Source organism: Lynx rufus, unplaced genomic scaffold (assembly GCF_022079265.1).
Source record: "Lynx rufus isolate CCGP_SWC_20201006 ecotype Redwood Valley unplaced genomic scaffold, mLynRuf1.p SCAF_1, whole genome shotgun sequence".
Classification (NCBI taxonomy): Eukaryota; Metazoa; Chordata; class Mammalia; order Carnivora; family Felidae; genus Lynx; species Lynx rufus.
In genome coordinates this window covers 231608174-231621611 of record NW_025814823.1, presented here as the reverse complement: position 1 = coordinate 231621611, position 13438 = coordinate 231608174, and the positions used below count along the sequence as shown (strand labels likewise).

General features: G+C 43.0%; 1 protein-coding gene across 2 annotated transcripts in view; it reads left to right on the top strand.

Moving 5' to 3' along the window:
- Positions 1–13221, top strand: part of MARCHF6 (membrane associated ring-CH-type finger 6) — a 75381-nt gene extending 62160 nt beyond the window's left edge. For both annotated transcript variants that reach the window (XM_047094093.1, XM_047094082.1), the window contains exons 23-26: positions 2410–2499; positions 5158–5290; positions 6658–6793; positions 10271–13221. In XM_047094093.1, coding sequence (XP_046950049.1) covers positions 2410–2499; positions 5158–5290; positions 6658–6793; positions 10271–10361 — 450 coding nt within the window. In that variant the 3' untranslated portion in view covers positions 10362–13221. The remainder of the gene's footprint in view (positions 1–2409; positions 2500–5157; positions 5291–6657; positions 6794–10270) is intronic.
- The last annotated feature ends 217 nt before the right edge of the window (positions 13222–13438 follow it).

Below are 13438 nucleotides of genomic sequence, written 5' to 3'. Positions count from 1 at the left end.
CCACCATGTCATTGTTTCTCATGCCAACATCGTAAGCAACCTGCGTGTCCGTCAGCAGAGAATGCCTAAAGAAAATGTGATATATTTTTGCCTTGGCACTTGACGTAGCCGTTAAAAAGAGGGAAGTAGAGTTGTGTGTTTTGTTAGAGCGAGTTGTCAGTCATGTTTGTAAGTAGGAGAAAAATACAAGTTGTAGATGGCTGTGCGTAGCATGGTGTCCTTAAAATTCTGGATAAGAACAGCTTGCTCTTTCTCCGTAGCTGACTCTAAGCTGCTTGCCTTTCCCGTGTTAAGTGGCTGCAGATTTATGGGAGACTGGGCCCTTGGAGTTCTGGCAGAGGGACCCGTGTGTGTGTGTGTGTGTGTGTGTGTCCTGTCCTGGGGGAAAAGACTGGATATCAGTGGCTCTTGAAAGAGCTTGAACCTCAGCAATCTGTGGACCTCCTCAGGTGAAAATGAACTTCACCTGGGTGTCTTCTAGACTCCAAAGGCCAAGAGAAAGCTGAATTTGCAAGTCAAATCTCCCCTGCCTGGGGGCCTGGGACAGCACCGGAATGAAGCAAGGAGTCTTCACCATGTTCTGAGTAGGGGACTAGGGGCTTGCTATCCGAACGTCTAAAAGGCTAAAACGTCCTTTTGTAACCTTTAGGATATTCTTAGTCTGACCTGAGCCTCATTGAACCTGCAGAGAAAAATAACAAATGCTTGATCTAAGGGGGTGCACAGCAACCACAGAAAGAAAGGTCTGGCAGAGCGATGAGAACACGTGCCCAGTGACATGCCTGCCAAACCCTGAGCATCCAAATAGAAGAATAAAAACACAGGTGATCAAGGGCAGTATGTGTGTAGACGCACACACAGTGGCAGTAAAACAAAGTGAAACTGTGGTGCTACATAGCACGTATCTCAGACATTCAGCAGGTGAATTGAAGACGTGGGTCGTCACCATTGAGGTTCACACTGTGTTTCTGGAAGACCACTGCAGAGCACAGAGCCAAACTGAACAAGTCGGAAGTTGAGGGTAAAGGTAAGGGCCTTGGAGAGTACATCCAGGGAAACTAACATCCCCTAATAAGGGCTCCAGAGTGCAGAAATGAGTGGTGTATAATGAAATAGAAAAATTTAACTGAATTGAAGAAAGTTCTGATTCTGTAGGTTAAAAGAGCTCATCAGGTTTGGTGAAATGGACATTGATGAGAAAAATTTGGGGCATGTCTTGGTAAGATAGTTCTGAGTCCTAAAGGTAAAGAGAAATCATAAACCTCGAAACAGAAAATCATATTGGTAATGGACTTTTTTCTGTAACACACAAAACCATACGGCAGAAGAGCATTTATAGACAATTGCAATAAAAGGTACAAAAACCAGGCTTCCTGTACCGAGGCAGAATGTCATTCAGCCATTTGTCTGTCAGGGTGAAGAGCCATATTTGGGATAGCAAGAATTCAGTGCATACATCAGCCTTTCACCTCATTTGAAGAAGGTGCTCAGAATACAAACCAAGCAGAGCAGTAAATCACATCAGCCTGAAGATGGTAGACAGTGAAGAGGGCTGACAAACAGTATGAGCAAAGTTCATATAAAAATGATGCTGCATCATTTCTATGGGACGTAGATATATAGATACAAGTAAACGCACAGGGGAAAAAACGTGGAGGGTACGTTAACAGTGGTCATTGCTGGGGAGCGATCGGGTTTTGGGCTGGTAGTCACAGAGGACTCCAGCCTTCTCTGCAAAGGTTTTGGTTTTATGTAAGAGTACATCTAAATGTTAATGTGTTACTTTTTAAAAAACACATTAAAAAAACAAACCCAGAGACCGGGTTATGAAGGACTTTATGTGCCATGCTCAGGAGGACTTCCGAGTTGTAAGCAGGAGACTGTCCTTATGTGATCTGACTTGTGATGGGGGTGGTGATATTTCTGGCGGCCTGGTGGAGAGCTGGCATGGGCGGTAGAGGCTCTAATAACAGTTCAGCAGTACTAGAGCTGGAAACTCTCTGAGCCTTCGGGGTGGTTTCTTCAGGCCAAACATGGCTCCACAGGCTTGTTTTGATGTAGTGTTAGCTCAGCTGAAGGCAACAGCTTAAGACGGTTGATGAAGTAAAATCATGGCACTGTTTCACTTGCTTTTGAGATCCCCGTTAATGTTGACACGTTTCCTCATTCTCCTGGGGAAATAATGTAGGTTTCTAAAAGATAATAGAATGAGTTTCATTAGAAAGACTGAACTTGAGCTCTTAGGGGGAAATTTCCCTGGATTTTTCTAGTGTATGTTCATCTTCTGTAAAATTGTTACTAATCCTGTAAGACTTCTGTTTTGAAATGAAATATTCAAGAAAATGTATAGCCTGTCTGCTGGGTTTATTGCTGAAAACAAACACCTTTTAAATGGTTTTTATTTCCTAGGACTGGGCACTTGGAGTCCTTCATGCCAAAATCATCGCAGCTATAACCCTGATGGGCCCTCAGTGGTGGTTAAAGACAGTAATTGAGCAGGTGAGCAGAGTTCGCTTTCAGGAGAGACTAGGTGGGGCAGGGGTGGTGCTTGGCTGCTGGGGTGCTTCAGTTTCATTTTCCACCTTTGAGTTTTCTGCATTTTCTCTAATAAGTATATGTAACTTTTTTTTTTCTAAGAAGACAGTTTGCTGTTTTATCACCATGAATTTTCATCAACCATTCTTAAGACTTTCTCCTTTTTTTAAAAAATGTTTTTGTATTTATTTTGAAGGAGAGAGATAGAGCACATACACGCCAGTGCGTGGGAAGGGCAGAGAGAGGAGAGAGAGAGTCTCAAGCAGGCTCTGTGCTGTCAGCCCCATGCAGAACTCGATCTCACAAACTGAGATCATGACCTGAGCCAAAATCAAGAGTTGGACACTTAACCGAGCCACCCAGCGTCCCAAGATTTCCCTTATCTGAAGTTTAACCAGTGGCTTACAGTACCTAAAGCTCCGAAGTAAAGGCAAAAATTAGTACATGTGGTTTGTTTCAGGGAAGTTCTGATGTACGCTTGGTACTCAGTTTTCTAAATCTGTAGTCGAATAAAGAGGTTACTGTTCAAGACAGTAAATCAAGGGCAGGGGAAAAAATAATTTAAAAAGTAAAGCTGATACTGTATACTTGAAACTAATATAACACTATATGTTAACTAACTGGAATTAAAATAAAAACGTTGGGGCGCCTGGGTGGCTCAGTTGATGAAGCATCTTTCAGCTCAGGTCATGACCTCACAGTTCGTGGGGTCGAGCCTTACATGGGGCTCTGTGCTGACAGCTCAGAGCCTGCTTGGGATTCTCTGTCTCTCCGTTTCTTCCTGCCCTTCCCCCGCTTGCACATGCCCCTGTGCACTGTTGGGCTCACTCTCTCTTCCCCCCCAATATAAATAAACTTAAAAAAAAAAAAAGACTTAAAAAACATGTCCTAAAGCCTTAAAAAAATAATTAAAATACAAAATAAAAACAATGAAAAAAAAAGCAGAGCTGTTAGGGAATATTTTATTACATAGCATGTAGGTTATTATCGTATTATGGAACTGTCCGATAACTTGATCATTATGGTGATAACCTTGAAAAAAATACATTGTGCCTCTGTACTCTGGTAATAAGGCTGGGAAGTATGAGAATTCGCTTTAGGAAGATTTCTATCTAAAATAGCCAACATAACAGATTTTGGTACTTATTTCTTTAAATTTTAGTTGACTAGAAAACGTACTTGTGGGGGCACCTGGGTGGCGCAGTCGGTTGAGCGTCCGACTTCAGCCAGGTCACGATCTCACGGTCCGTGGGTTCGAGCCCCGCGTCGGGCTCTGGGCTGATGGCTCGGAGCCTGGATCCTGTTTCCGATTCTGTGTCTCCCTCTCTCTCTGCCCCTCCCCCGTTCATGCTCTGTCTCTCTCTGTTCCAAAAATAAATAAAAACGTTGAAAAAAAAATTAAAAAAAAAAAAAAAGAAAACGTACTTGTGGACAATCCTCTTATCCTTAGGTCAGCGTCAAATAGATTCGGCGTTCTGTTGCAGGAAACAGATGTATAGGAGATAAAGACAGTAGTTCCCAGCTCAGTATGCACAAGAAAATTGTCAGAAAAATCCTGGCCCCGGAGATTTGTGGGGGTAGGAGCGCCAGGAAGTGGCCGTGTGTTTGCATCCACTTTGGAGTCTCCAGGTGTGACTCTGGCCCTTGCCAAGAAATGTGGAGAAGAGGGTTTCGTCGCAATTGGACATTGTGAAACATTGTTGATCTTTGTAATATTTTGCTCTCTGAGACGTCCTTTTTTCATACTGTGTGTGTTAAGTTTGAACAGAATGGTTGAGAAACACTGGGATGTCTTGTTGCATCAGTTTAGATTCATTCGGGATTGGTTGCCTTTGGAGGGTTGAGCCTGTTGTCAAGCATGTCCATGCGCTGTGGCCCTTGGTTGAAGTGTGCTTCAATACTGTGTGCTGCGGGCCAGGAGAAGGCGGGGTGCTGGGGAGAAAGCAAGAACAGAGGTCTTCAGTTCTGTCCCCCTCTGCTCACCATCTTTATTTTCCGTTATTCCCAAGGTTTTCCCACTTCTATTCATCCTTTCCTCTGAAGTGCTATTCATTAGAACTTTCTGGATAAGATAATGAAAATACTGGAGAAATTCTTGACATAAAAAAAAAGAATTCACCATAGAATTCTTTCCTACTAAATTTTCACGTAAAATATCTTCGGTTAAAATTTGATTTATACAAGCTTATCAGAAACATGTTCCCTGCTTATAATGTTTTCTTTCATATTCAGATAAAACGAACGTAATCTTGATTAATAACACAGATCATTCTTACACACATATGTGAGTAGTTGTTTGGGGTTATGATGTGGTCTTCACCTCATATTATTGGGTGTATCCAGTATTGTATAGTGCAGGGCTAGTATAGTTAGGATTCTAGACTAGTGTTTTATTGTTTCATCCCTTTGCAGAGTTAACCTCAAAGTGTAAGGAAATAAATGCATTTCTGTAACGACTTGTGGGCACCGTACTTAACATTTGTGTTCAGAATTTGTCTTGACTTCGGAAAAAATCGCCAATAGATTCAACTCCCTGTGGCTTGGATTCAGTAGAGATTGCTCTGTCAACTTGGGGGAATTTGTCTTGTCTCCCTTTTTCTAATTTTCTCCCTCACGTTTCAGGTTTATGCAAATGGCATCCGGAACATCGACCTTCACTATATCATTCGTAAACTGGCAGCACCAGTGATCTCTGTGCTCTTGCTTTCCCTGTGCGTACCTTACGTCATCGCGTCTGGCGTCGTTCCTTTACTAGGTGGGTAATGCTGGCCAGGGAGCTGGAGACGGCACCTGTTAACATCACTACTTTCTCGGCACTTCCAGTGCCATAGGCTGTCTGGCTCCAGATGATTAATTTGTGAATATAAATCCAGCTAAAACAGTGATTTCGCAAGACTTTTTTTCTTCGATTTGACTACTTAGGGCAAGATTTGGGGAATCATAAACTTCCTTGATACAGTCAGTTTTTTCTCTAGGCAAGTGAGGAAGTATTGACATTTACACTGTCCTCAAAATAGGTACAGCTTTCCTTCAGGTTGTCTTCTCCTGACTAGAAGTGCTGTGATCCCATACTTGTAAAATCAAGGTGAAGTGTTGTTATATTAGTAACTAGATATTATTTTTTTAAGTTTATTTTGAGAGAGAGAGAGAGAGGGAGAGCACGCACATGCACACTAGCAAGGGAGGGGCAAAGAGAGAGAGAGGGGGAGAGAGAGAGAGGATCCCAAGCAGGCTGTGCCCTGTCAGCACAGAGCCCAGCACAGGGCTTGAACCCATGAACTGTGAGGTCATAACCTCAGCTGAAATCAAGAGTCGGATGCTTAACCAACAGAGCCACCCAGACGCCCCACAGCTAGATATTAGCTTGTCAATTACGTGCTCACAGGTCCTCACAGGACCTTAAACCCAGCATATTTTCAAAATCAGAAGCACAAAGTTTCCCCTCCAAATCTTTTTTTTCTACTGAATTCCGTCTCTTAGTGCTTAGTGTTACCATCCAGAATTTGCATGGGTCAGAAACCTTGTAGGTCATCTGTGTCACCTTCCTACTCACATGGTCCCCAAGTCCCGCTGCCCCAGCCCCCTGTGGCTCTTACCTTAACCTCAGTGGCCTCCTGTCTGGTTTCCCTAATTTGAAGCCACCGCCACTAATTCACTCTCCACACTGTGGCCACAATGACCTTTCAAAAGAATAAGTCTCATTGTTCCTGTCTGGTGAACATCCTCTTGATGGTTCCAGCATGGCCTTTATTTTTTTTATTTATTTTTCTAAATTTTTTTTAACGTTTATTTATTTTTGAGACAGAGAGAGAACATGAACGAGGGAGGGTCAGAGAGAGAGGGAGACACAGAATCTGAAACAGGGTCCAGGCTCTGAGCGGTCAGCACAGCCTGACGCGGGGCTCGAGCTCACGGACCGTGAGATCATGACCTGAGCCAAAGTCGGCCGCTTAACCGACTGAGCCACCCAGGCGCCCCAGCATGGCCTTTATTTAAAGCATTTCACGTGGCAAGTATCAGCTTCAGTTAAGCACCTCCCAGCCCTGCCTCCCGGGGGAAGGACATATTTTTATTTCACGGTCATTCCATATACACTTAGTTTGCCCTTTCTTTGTTTTATAGGTGTTACTGCAGAAATGCAAAACTTGGTCCATCGGCGAATTTATCCGTTTTTACTGATGGTTGTGGTATTGATGGGGATCTTGTCCTTTCAGGTCCGCCAGTTTAAGCGCCTTTATGAACATATTAAAAATGACAAGTAAGTCTAGATTTCCGTTTATCTAACTGTTTTTAAGATGTCTCTCTTAATTTTTGTTTCTAATGTGATAAATCATAGTTGAGAAGAGTGCTCAGATTCTGGATACGTTTTGAGGTAGAATTAAAGATTTGCTAAAAGATTGGATGTAAGATGTAAAAGACAGTGTTATCAAGGATTCCACTGGGGATAGGGAGCTGTCACTTTTGGAGATGAACAAGACTGGGAGAAGCAAGTAAAGGGAGGAAGGCTTTAATGCCCATTCTAAATAGTTTTTAGTCTGTTTCCTAATGTTTTGGTCTGACGGTACATTAAATAGTTTTAGGTAAAAATAAGCCTGTATGAGGACTTGGCCCACCTAAGCTCTACCTGCAACCAGGGGCCACTGGATCACTCTGACCATTGCCAAGAGAGGCTGTAAGCTTCCTACAGAAGTACTGTAGGGCCTCTGTTTGAGGGAAACTGTGACCTCTGCTCCATGAGAGATTGAGGACAGCCAAGGAAAACACGTTCTGGGGATAACAGCCGTCTGACCTTCCATGTCCTAACAAAGCCAAATGGTGGCTGGCAGAGAGAGTGAGTTTATAATATAATTCCATCCTGGTTTGCCAGGAAGAGTCCCAGTTTACACGTGTTGTCTTGTTTCATTGTTAACAACACTCTCGTTTAGACATGAGATACCTCCTCACACCTGTTGAAGTGGCTACAATTAACAACTCAGGAAACAAACAGATGTTGGCAAGGATGTGGATAAGGGGGAACACTTTTGCGCTGTTGGTGGGAATGCAAACTGGTGCAGCCACTCTGGAAAACAGTGTGGCGGTTCCTCCAAAAATTAAAAATAGAACTACCCTACAACCTAGCAGTTGCACTAGTAGGTATTTATCCAAAGGATACAGAAATGCTAATTCAGAGAGGCACATGCACCCCATTGTTTATAGCAGCACCAAATTATGGAGAGAGCCCGGATGTCCATCGATTGATGAATGGGTAAAGAGTGTGTGTGTGTGTGTCTGTCTATACACACATACATATACACAGTGGAATAATAGCCATCAAAAAGAAAGTCTTGCCATTTGCAACGACACATAGAGTGTATTCTGCAAAGCGAAATAAGTCAGGCAGAGAAAGACAATTATCCTATGATTTCACTCATATATGGAATTTAAGAAACCAAACAGATGAACATAGGGGAAGGGAAGGAAAAATAAGACAAAAACAGGGATGGAGACAAAACATAAGAGACTCTTAAATACAGAGAACAAACTGACGGTTGCTGGAGGGGAGGGGAGGTGTGGGATGAGTCAATGGGTGATGGGTGTGAAGGAGGGTGCTTGTTGTGATGGGCACTGAGTGTTATATGTAAGTGATGACTCACTGGGCTCTAGTCTGGAAACCAGTACTACGTTGTATGTTAACTCACTTGAATTTAAGTGAATAAAAAAAAAAAAAAGATGAAATTTAGGGTGTTCAAGGCTTTTCCAAAGCATTCACTGACAAAAAACCCAAGTATACTTGGGCAGTCTGTAAAGTTCTGTCTACCGGGAAAGAACAGAGAGGGGATTTCAATGGTGAATGTCCCATTTTTCTCACTTCACTCGTTTAGGCCGACGAGTACATTCTGCAGACAGTGCAGACGAGACATGGCCTCGGCTTTTTGCTGCTTTCTTCCTCACCCTTGTCCCCCCACCCTGCTCGTCTGTCCCAGCGGTCTCTCCTGCCTACCTTGGAGCATGTCTTACTCATTATTTTCTGCTCTTTTGCCGCAGCCCAGTACGCTCTTCTCCCACGTTCATTCTTCGCATAGCAAACTGTGAAGGGCAGGCTCCCTTGAGGCCGCACCTCGGGTGCCGTGGTTTCCGCCGGTCCAGCAGCGTCGGAAAGGGAGCAGGCTCTACTCGTGGGGTGTGCGGGGCGGGCTGTGGGCACGAGAGGGCGCTCGGTCATTAGGGAGAGTGGGCGGTGGGCTCAGAGTCTCCTTTCTCTGCACTGAGTTCCTTTTTGGTCCTGGGCAAATGAATTAAAATCATTGTTGTCTCTGCTTTTTATTGCTTTTTCATTGCCATAACGTCAACCCCATTTTGGCATGACTTGGTGTATCTTGTGATTATGGGTGTGTCAGGCAGTGCCTGACATTAGCGTCAGGATACATTGGCATCCAGTTGTCATTGTTTAAAACATGGATAAGCCGTCACAGTTAAAAATACACTGGTGGGGGAACTAACTGTGAGGGAAAGGAGTAGTTAACATCAGGAAAAGGATTGGTGAGAGAAAAAGAACGAGGATTATACCGTGGGATCATGGATGAAGAAGCAATAGGATTAGTGAAATGCTTTAAAAAGTGACGTGAAACTACTCGGCAGAAACTGCCACAATTTCAAGTGAGGCTGGTGTGTGTTGGTGGAAAAGTGGTGAAAGTCAAAGGAGCAAAAGTAATGGTGAAAAGTGAAAGTCACTACACTGAGTCCAGCACATGCCAGGCCTTTGTTGCCGTGGCTTTTGTGTGCTTCTTATTTCGTACAGCAGTCACGGGGCACAGTACTGCTGTCCTCGCTTTATTGGCGAGTAAGTAAATTGGGTCTCAGAGACCCGGCTCCCGGGCCAGCCTGTCGCGTGCCGGCTTTGCTGTCCCGTGCTCGCACAGGTGGCTGAGGACCGAGTGGCCACTCGTGGGTCTGCAGCGCTGACTTCACATGGGCACCGTGTGCCCCAGCCTCCTGCCGCTCGTGGCCACAGTCGGCTCTCACCCACTGTCCTCCGAGGCTCAGCCTGCAGCCCGGGCCCCAGGGTCAGGAGGCCCCCCTGCTTCTCCACAACCGCCGCTGTTGTCCTGGGGATGTGGTGTCTGGTCACGCCAGCCGTGGTCACTTCTGTGTCTGGTGCTGTAGCCCTGCACCCTTTGCCCTGACCTCCGTGTCATCGCGGCACGTGACTCAGGGACGTGTAACGCTCTGTCGTTGGGCCGTAACCTCCTTCCTTCTGTCCCTTGCACATGCTCACTTCTCTGCCTTCTCCCCTCTGACCTCGTTGAGACTCTTGCCCTTGGGTTTCTCCTTTTCTCTAGAACTAGAGCTATTCTGATCCACTTTCCTCTCTACCTAGCCTTCTGTTTCTTCAGATCTGTCTTCTGAGCTGTTTTAGAATATATTCCTAACAGATAAATGCCCTGAGTCAGTTGACTGTGTCTTACCCCCCAGTGTCTGCGTGTGCACGAGAGCCCCAGCCTTCGGGCCAGAGGACGCACGCCATTGCCTGGGATCCGAGGCCTTCCGACGTTTGCTGCTCTCGCCTCGCCGTGAGCTGCCTGCTTATGTGCCTATTGCCAGTGTTCATTCTACGCTCCCCTTCGGACCACTGAAGGGTTTTAAGTGGGAGTGCTCTGATTTGCATTCAAAAAATGTATCACTGGCTGCTCTTAGGAAGAATATTTTAATATGTGGGATCATATGAGAGAGTAACCACCCTGTTTTTACAACCTAGATACCTTGTGGGCCAACGCCTCGTGAATTACGAACGGAAATCTGGCAAACAAGGCACATCTCCACCACCTGCACAGTCGTCCCAAGAATAAAGTGGTTGTCTCAGCTACCTTGCCCTTCCCCTTGCCTTTACGTGTCCTTTTTTGTGGACTTCTCTCTGGGAGACTTTTCCCAGTGATCTCTCGGCATTGTTTTTAAGTTAACTGTATTTGACTTGTGTTCTCAGCATTCGGAGAAGCAGCGTGCAGGGCCCTGCCGCCCTTCCTGCATCTTCCACCATCGTTGCTGTCTGAGGTCTGTACATGTGTAAATAGAAGTTCCTGGATACCCTAAAACCGTGGATTAAACAGAATGTGCATTGTACATCTTTAAACAAAATGTATATTAATTTATTAAATCTAGTTGTCACTTTATTTTGGACCTGCTGTGATCTTGACAGGAAATGTGCCACAGAGCCATAGTGCAGAGGCAAAACTTTTTCACGACGTCCTTTGGAGCGCGGTATCCCGGTGTTCCTAGCAGTTCTTATTAAGTAAACTGTGCATTCTGTCTTTCTTGGCTGTTCAGACCTTACCAAGAACTTGAAAGGAAACAAGTAGAAATCAGCAGTGGAGTGTCTGTGGTAAGAGAACATGGACTTTGTGCTTCACTGTCGATCGTTTTTGGAAGTTATTTTGTATAACACCAAAGCTGTTGTACATTTTCTACTGCCTGATTTTTTTTCATGTGTCTGTGTTTATAATATTGTATAGTATCTTGTGCTAGGTGAGGAAATTATTTTTAATTTTGATAATTTAATATTCCTAGTGATCAGCATTAGGGGTTGGGCTTTTGTGCTTGTTCGGGGCATGTCTATACTTAGAGAAAAAAAAAAGTCCACAAGAACGTTTTCCTTAGTTCTCTCCAGCCCCCCTTTTCCACACACAGCTGTCGTTTTTTTTCTCTTTGGCAGCAGTAGCCAAAAGTCATGCCGGATCGCAAGTCTTCTAGAATACTGTCAACAACAGTACCGCATCATACTGGAATTAGGACACACTGAGGTGTTAGCTAAATGCACACGTCGTTTGTGGTCTTAGATCGGCAGCACCAGGGAAGGCAGCCTAGAACACCTGGTCCTGCTGCTTGGGGCACCCCGTTGGGTCAGGATTAGGGAGTCCGTTTCTCCTAGTTTTCCATGAGTAAATCCCAAAGTTTCCAGAGCTTTTTGTTTACAGAAGAAAACTACAAATGAAACCAGTTTGATTTTACTCGTCCTGAAGGAAGCTGGCTCGAGCTGGCCTTTTTAACATAGGAGTGAAGAAGGTGTTTCATTGGAAATGTGCTGTAAAATCTCAGAATACTGAACACTTACAGATCTGGTTTTCCCTGAGAACCAAAGCTTCAAGAATGAAGTATTTAGAGCAATACAACAGTTGGACACACGATCCCAGTATTTAATGGTAATGGTATATCGTAAGGGTGGTGTTTGTGTTTTGAATGTGGTCAGAGAAAATGGGCAGCAGAGGTCTTCAGGAACTCTTAAAGAGTTTCCATATAGTATTAAAATCTGTAGACTTAAATCTGAAGATTCTTTAAATATGAAAGTCAGCCAAACGTAAGCTACCACAAAAGCAGACATAGTCTGGTTGTTTTACATTTCAACAGTTTTTCCTGAGGTGGTAATTACTTTACCTTAAAATATAGTGTAAAACATCAGTATCAAAAAAAAAAAAAAAAAAGCTTGACATGGGGTTCAGTGTGAACACCCTCTGGCACTTTGTAGCAGTCCTTTCCCTTGTATTTGAAATAAGGTCTTTGCTAGCCCTGCATTTATGTGGAAATGGAATCCTACTTTAAAAAATTAGGAGCATTTTAAAATGTACTGCCACCTATCGTGGTATGTGTCTATATAAATTGTTCTCTTTGGGAGAAAAATATTATCAATTGGGCATAGAACTTGATTATATTAATTTAGCTTTCTTTTTAAAATTTTCAGAGAATTTATAGATCTTGATATAAAGTCATTGAACACATTTATCCATTTTATCGGAAAGAGAGCTAGGCAGATACCACAAAAAATTAAAAATTGTTATTCTACAAAATTTTAAATGAATCTTATCAGATATTTTGTAAAAAAAAAAAACTGAAAAGAAAAACATACATATATATGAACATATACAAATGGTGAGAATCTTGCCCTCCATTTCACCGGCAGATACTTTATCTTGTTGTATCTAAGGATTTCCTCTTGGTTTTCAGTTGTGCTCTGTCCTGTTTTTAATAAGATGAAAACTTTCATAAGGAAAGCGTTTGCTGACATAACATTTACATGGGCAGCACCAGAATTTTATTATTAACCAATAGTCTCATGAACATTTGAAACCTCTGGTTCAGAAAGTTCTAGTATTGCTGCCCTTCATGTAGAATAAAAAAAAAAAAATAGTGTAGTTTTGCTTCATTTTACATTGGGCTAAAACCGTCTTCAAGGAAATTAATTACAAAAGAAGACCATTTTGCTTTATTTTTAATTGTTTATAAATGGAAGACAAATCAGCATTTGGGAGTAAGTTTCACATGATCAGTTATCAAATGGTCATATTATGAGGTGTGCATCTGTCATTATTAGCAAATTATGTTTGAGTTTTAAACTGTTGAAGCTAATAGTTGAGATGAAAACAAGAAAATACCAATGTGAGGTTTATGTATAGCTAGCCTTAAAAAAGTTCCATGTTTTTAGGTGATTTTTTCCTGTTAGTTCTCTGGAGAAACCGTGGAAATTGGACATCTCAATTCCAGATGTAAACAAAAAGTAATTTTTATTTCAACATTTAATATAGCTGTTATTACTGTGGATCCTTGTGTTTTTTCTTTCCCTTATTCAAGTAACAGAGAATAACTTTTTCTTAAATGATTTGGTCTTAGAGATGTCATTTCTGTATTGGCAAATGCTATTATTAAAGTGTAATTCTTGAATTTAGGTTGAATTCATGACTTTTTAAAACGAAGAAGCACTGGACATTTCTCCACTGTATTGTGTTTACCCCCCGACACACACACACACACACACACACACACACACACTCACACACACACACACACGAGAATGTAGTGCCGGTCTAAGAACACTGGCAGTTTTGTCAACTTCGCAAGTTAGCTACTCATTCTCACTTTCAGGACTATTTTAAGCTCT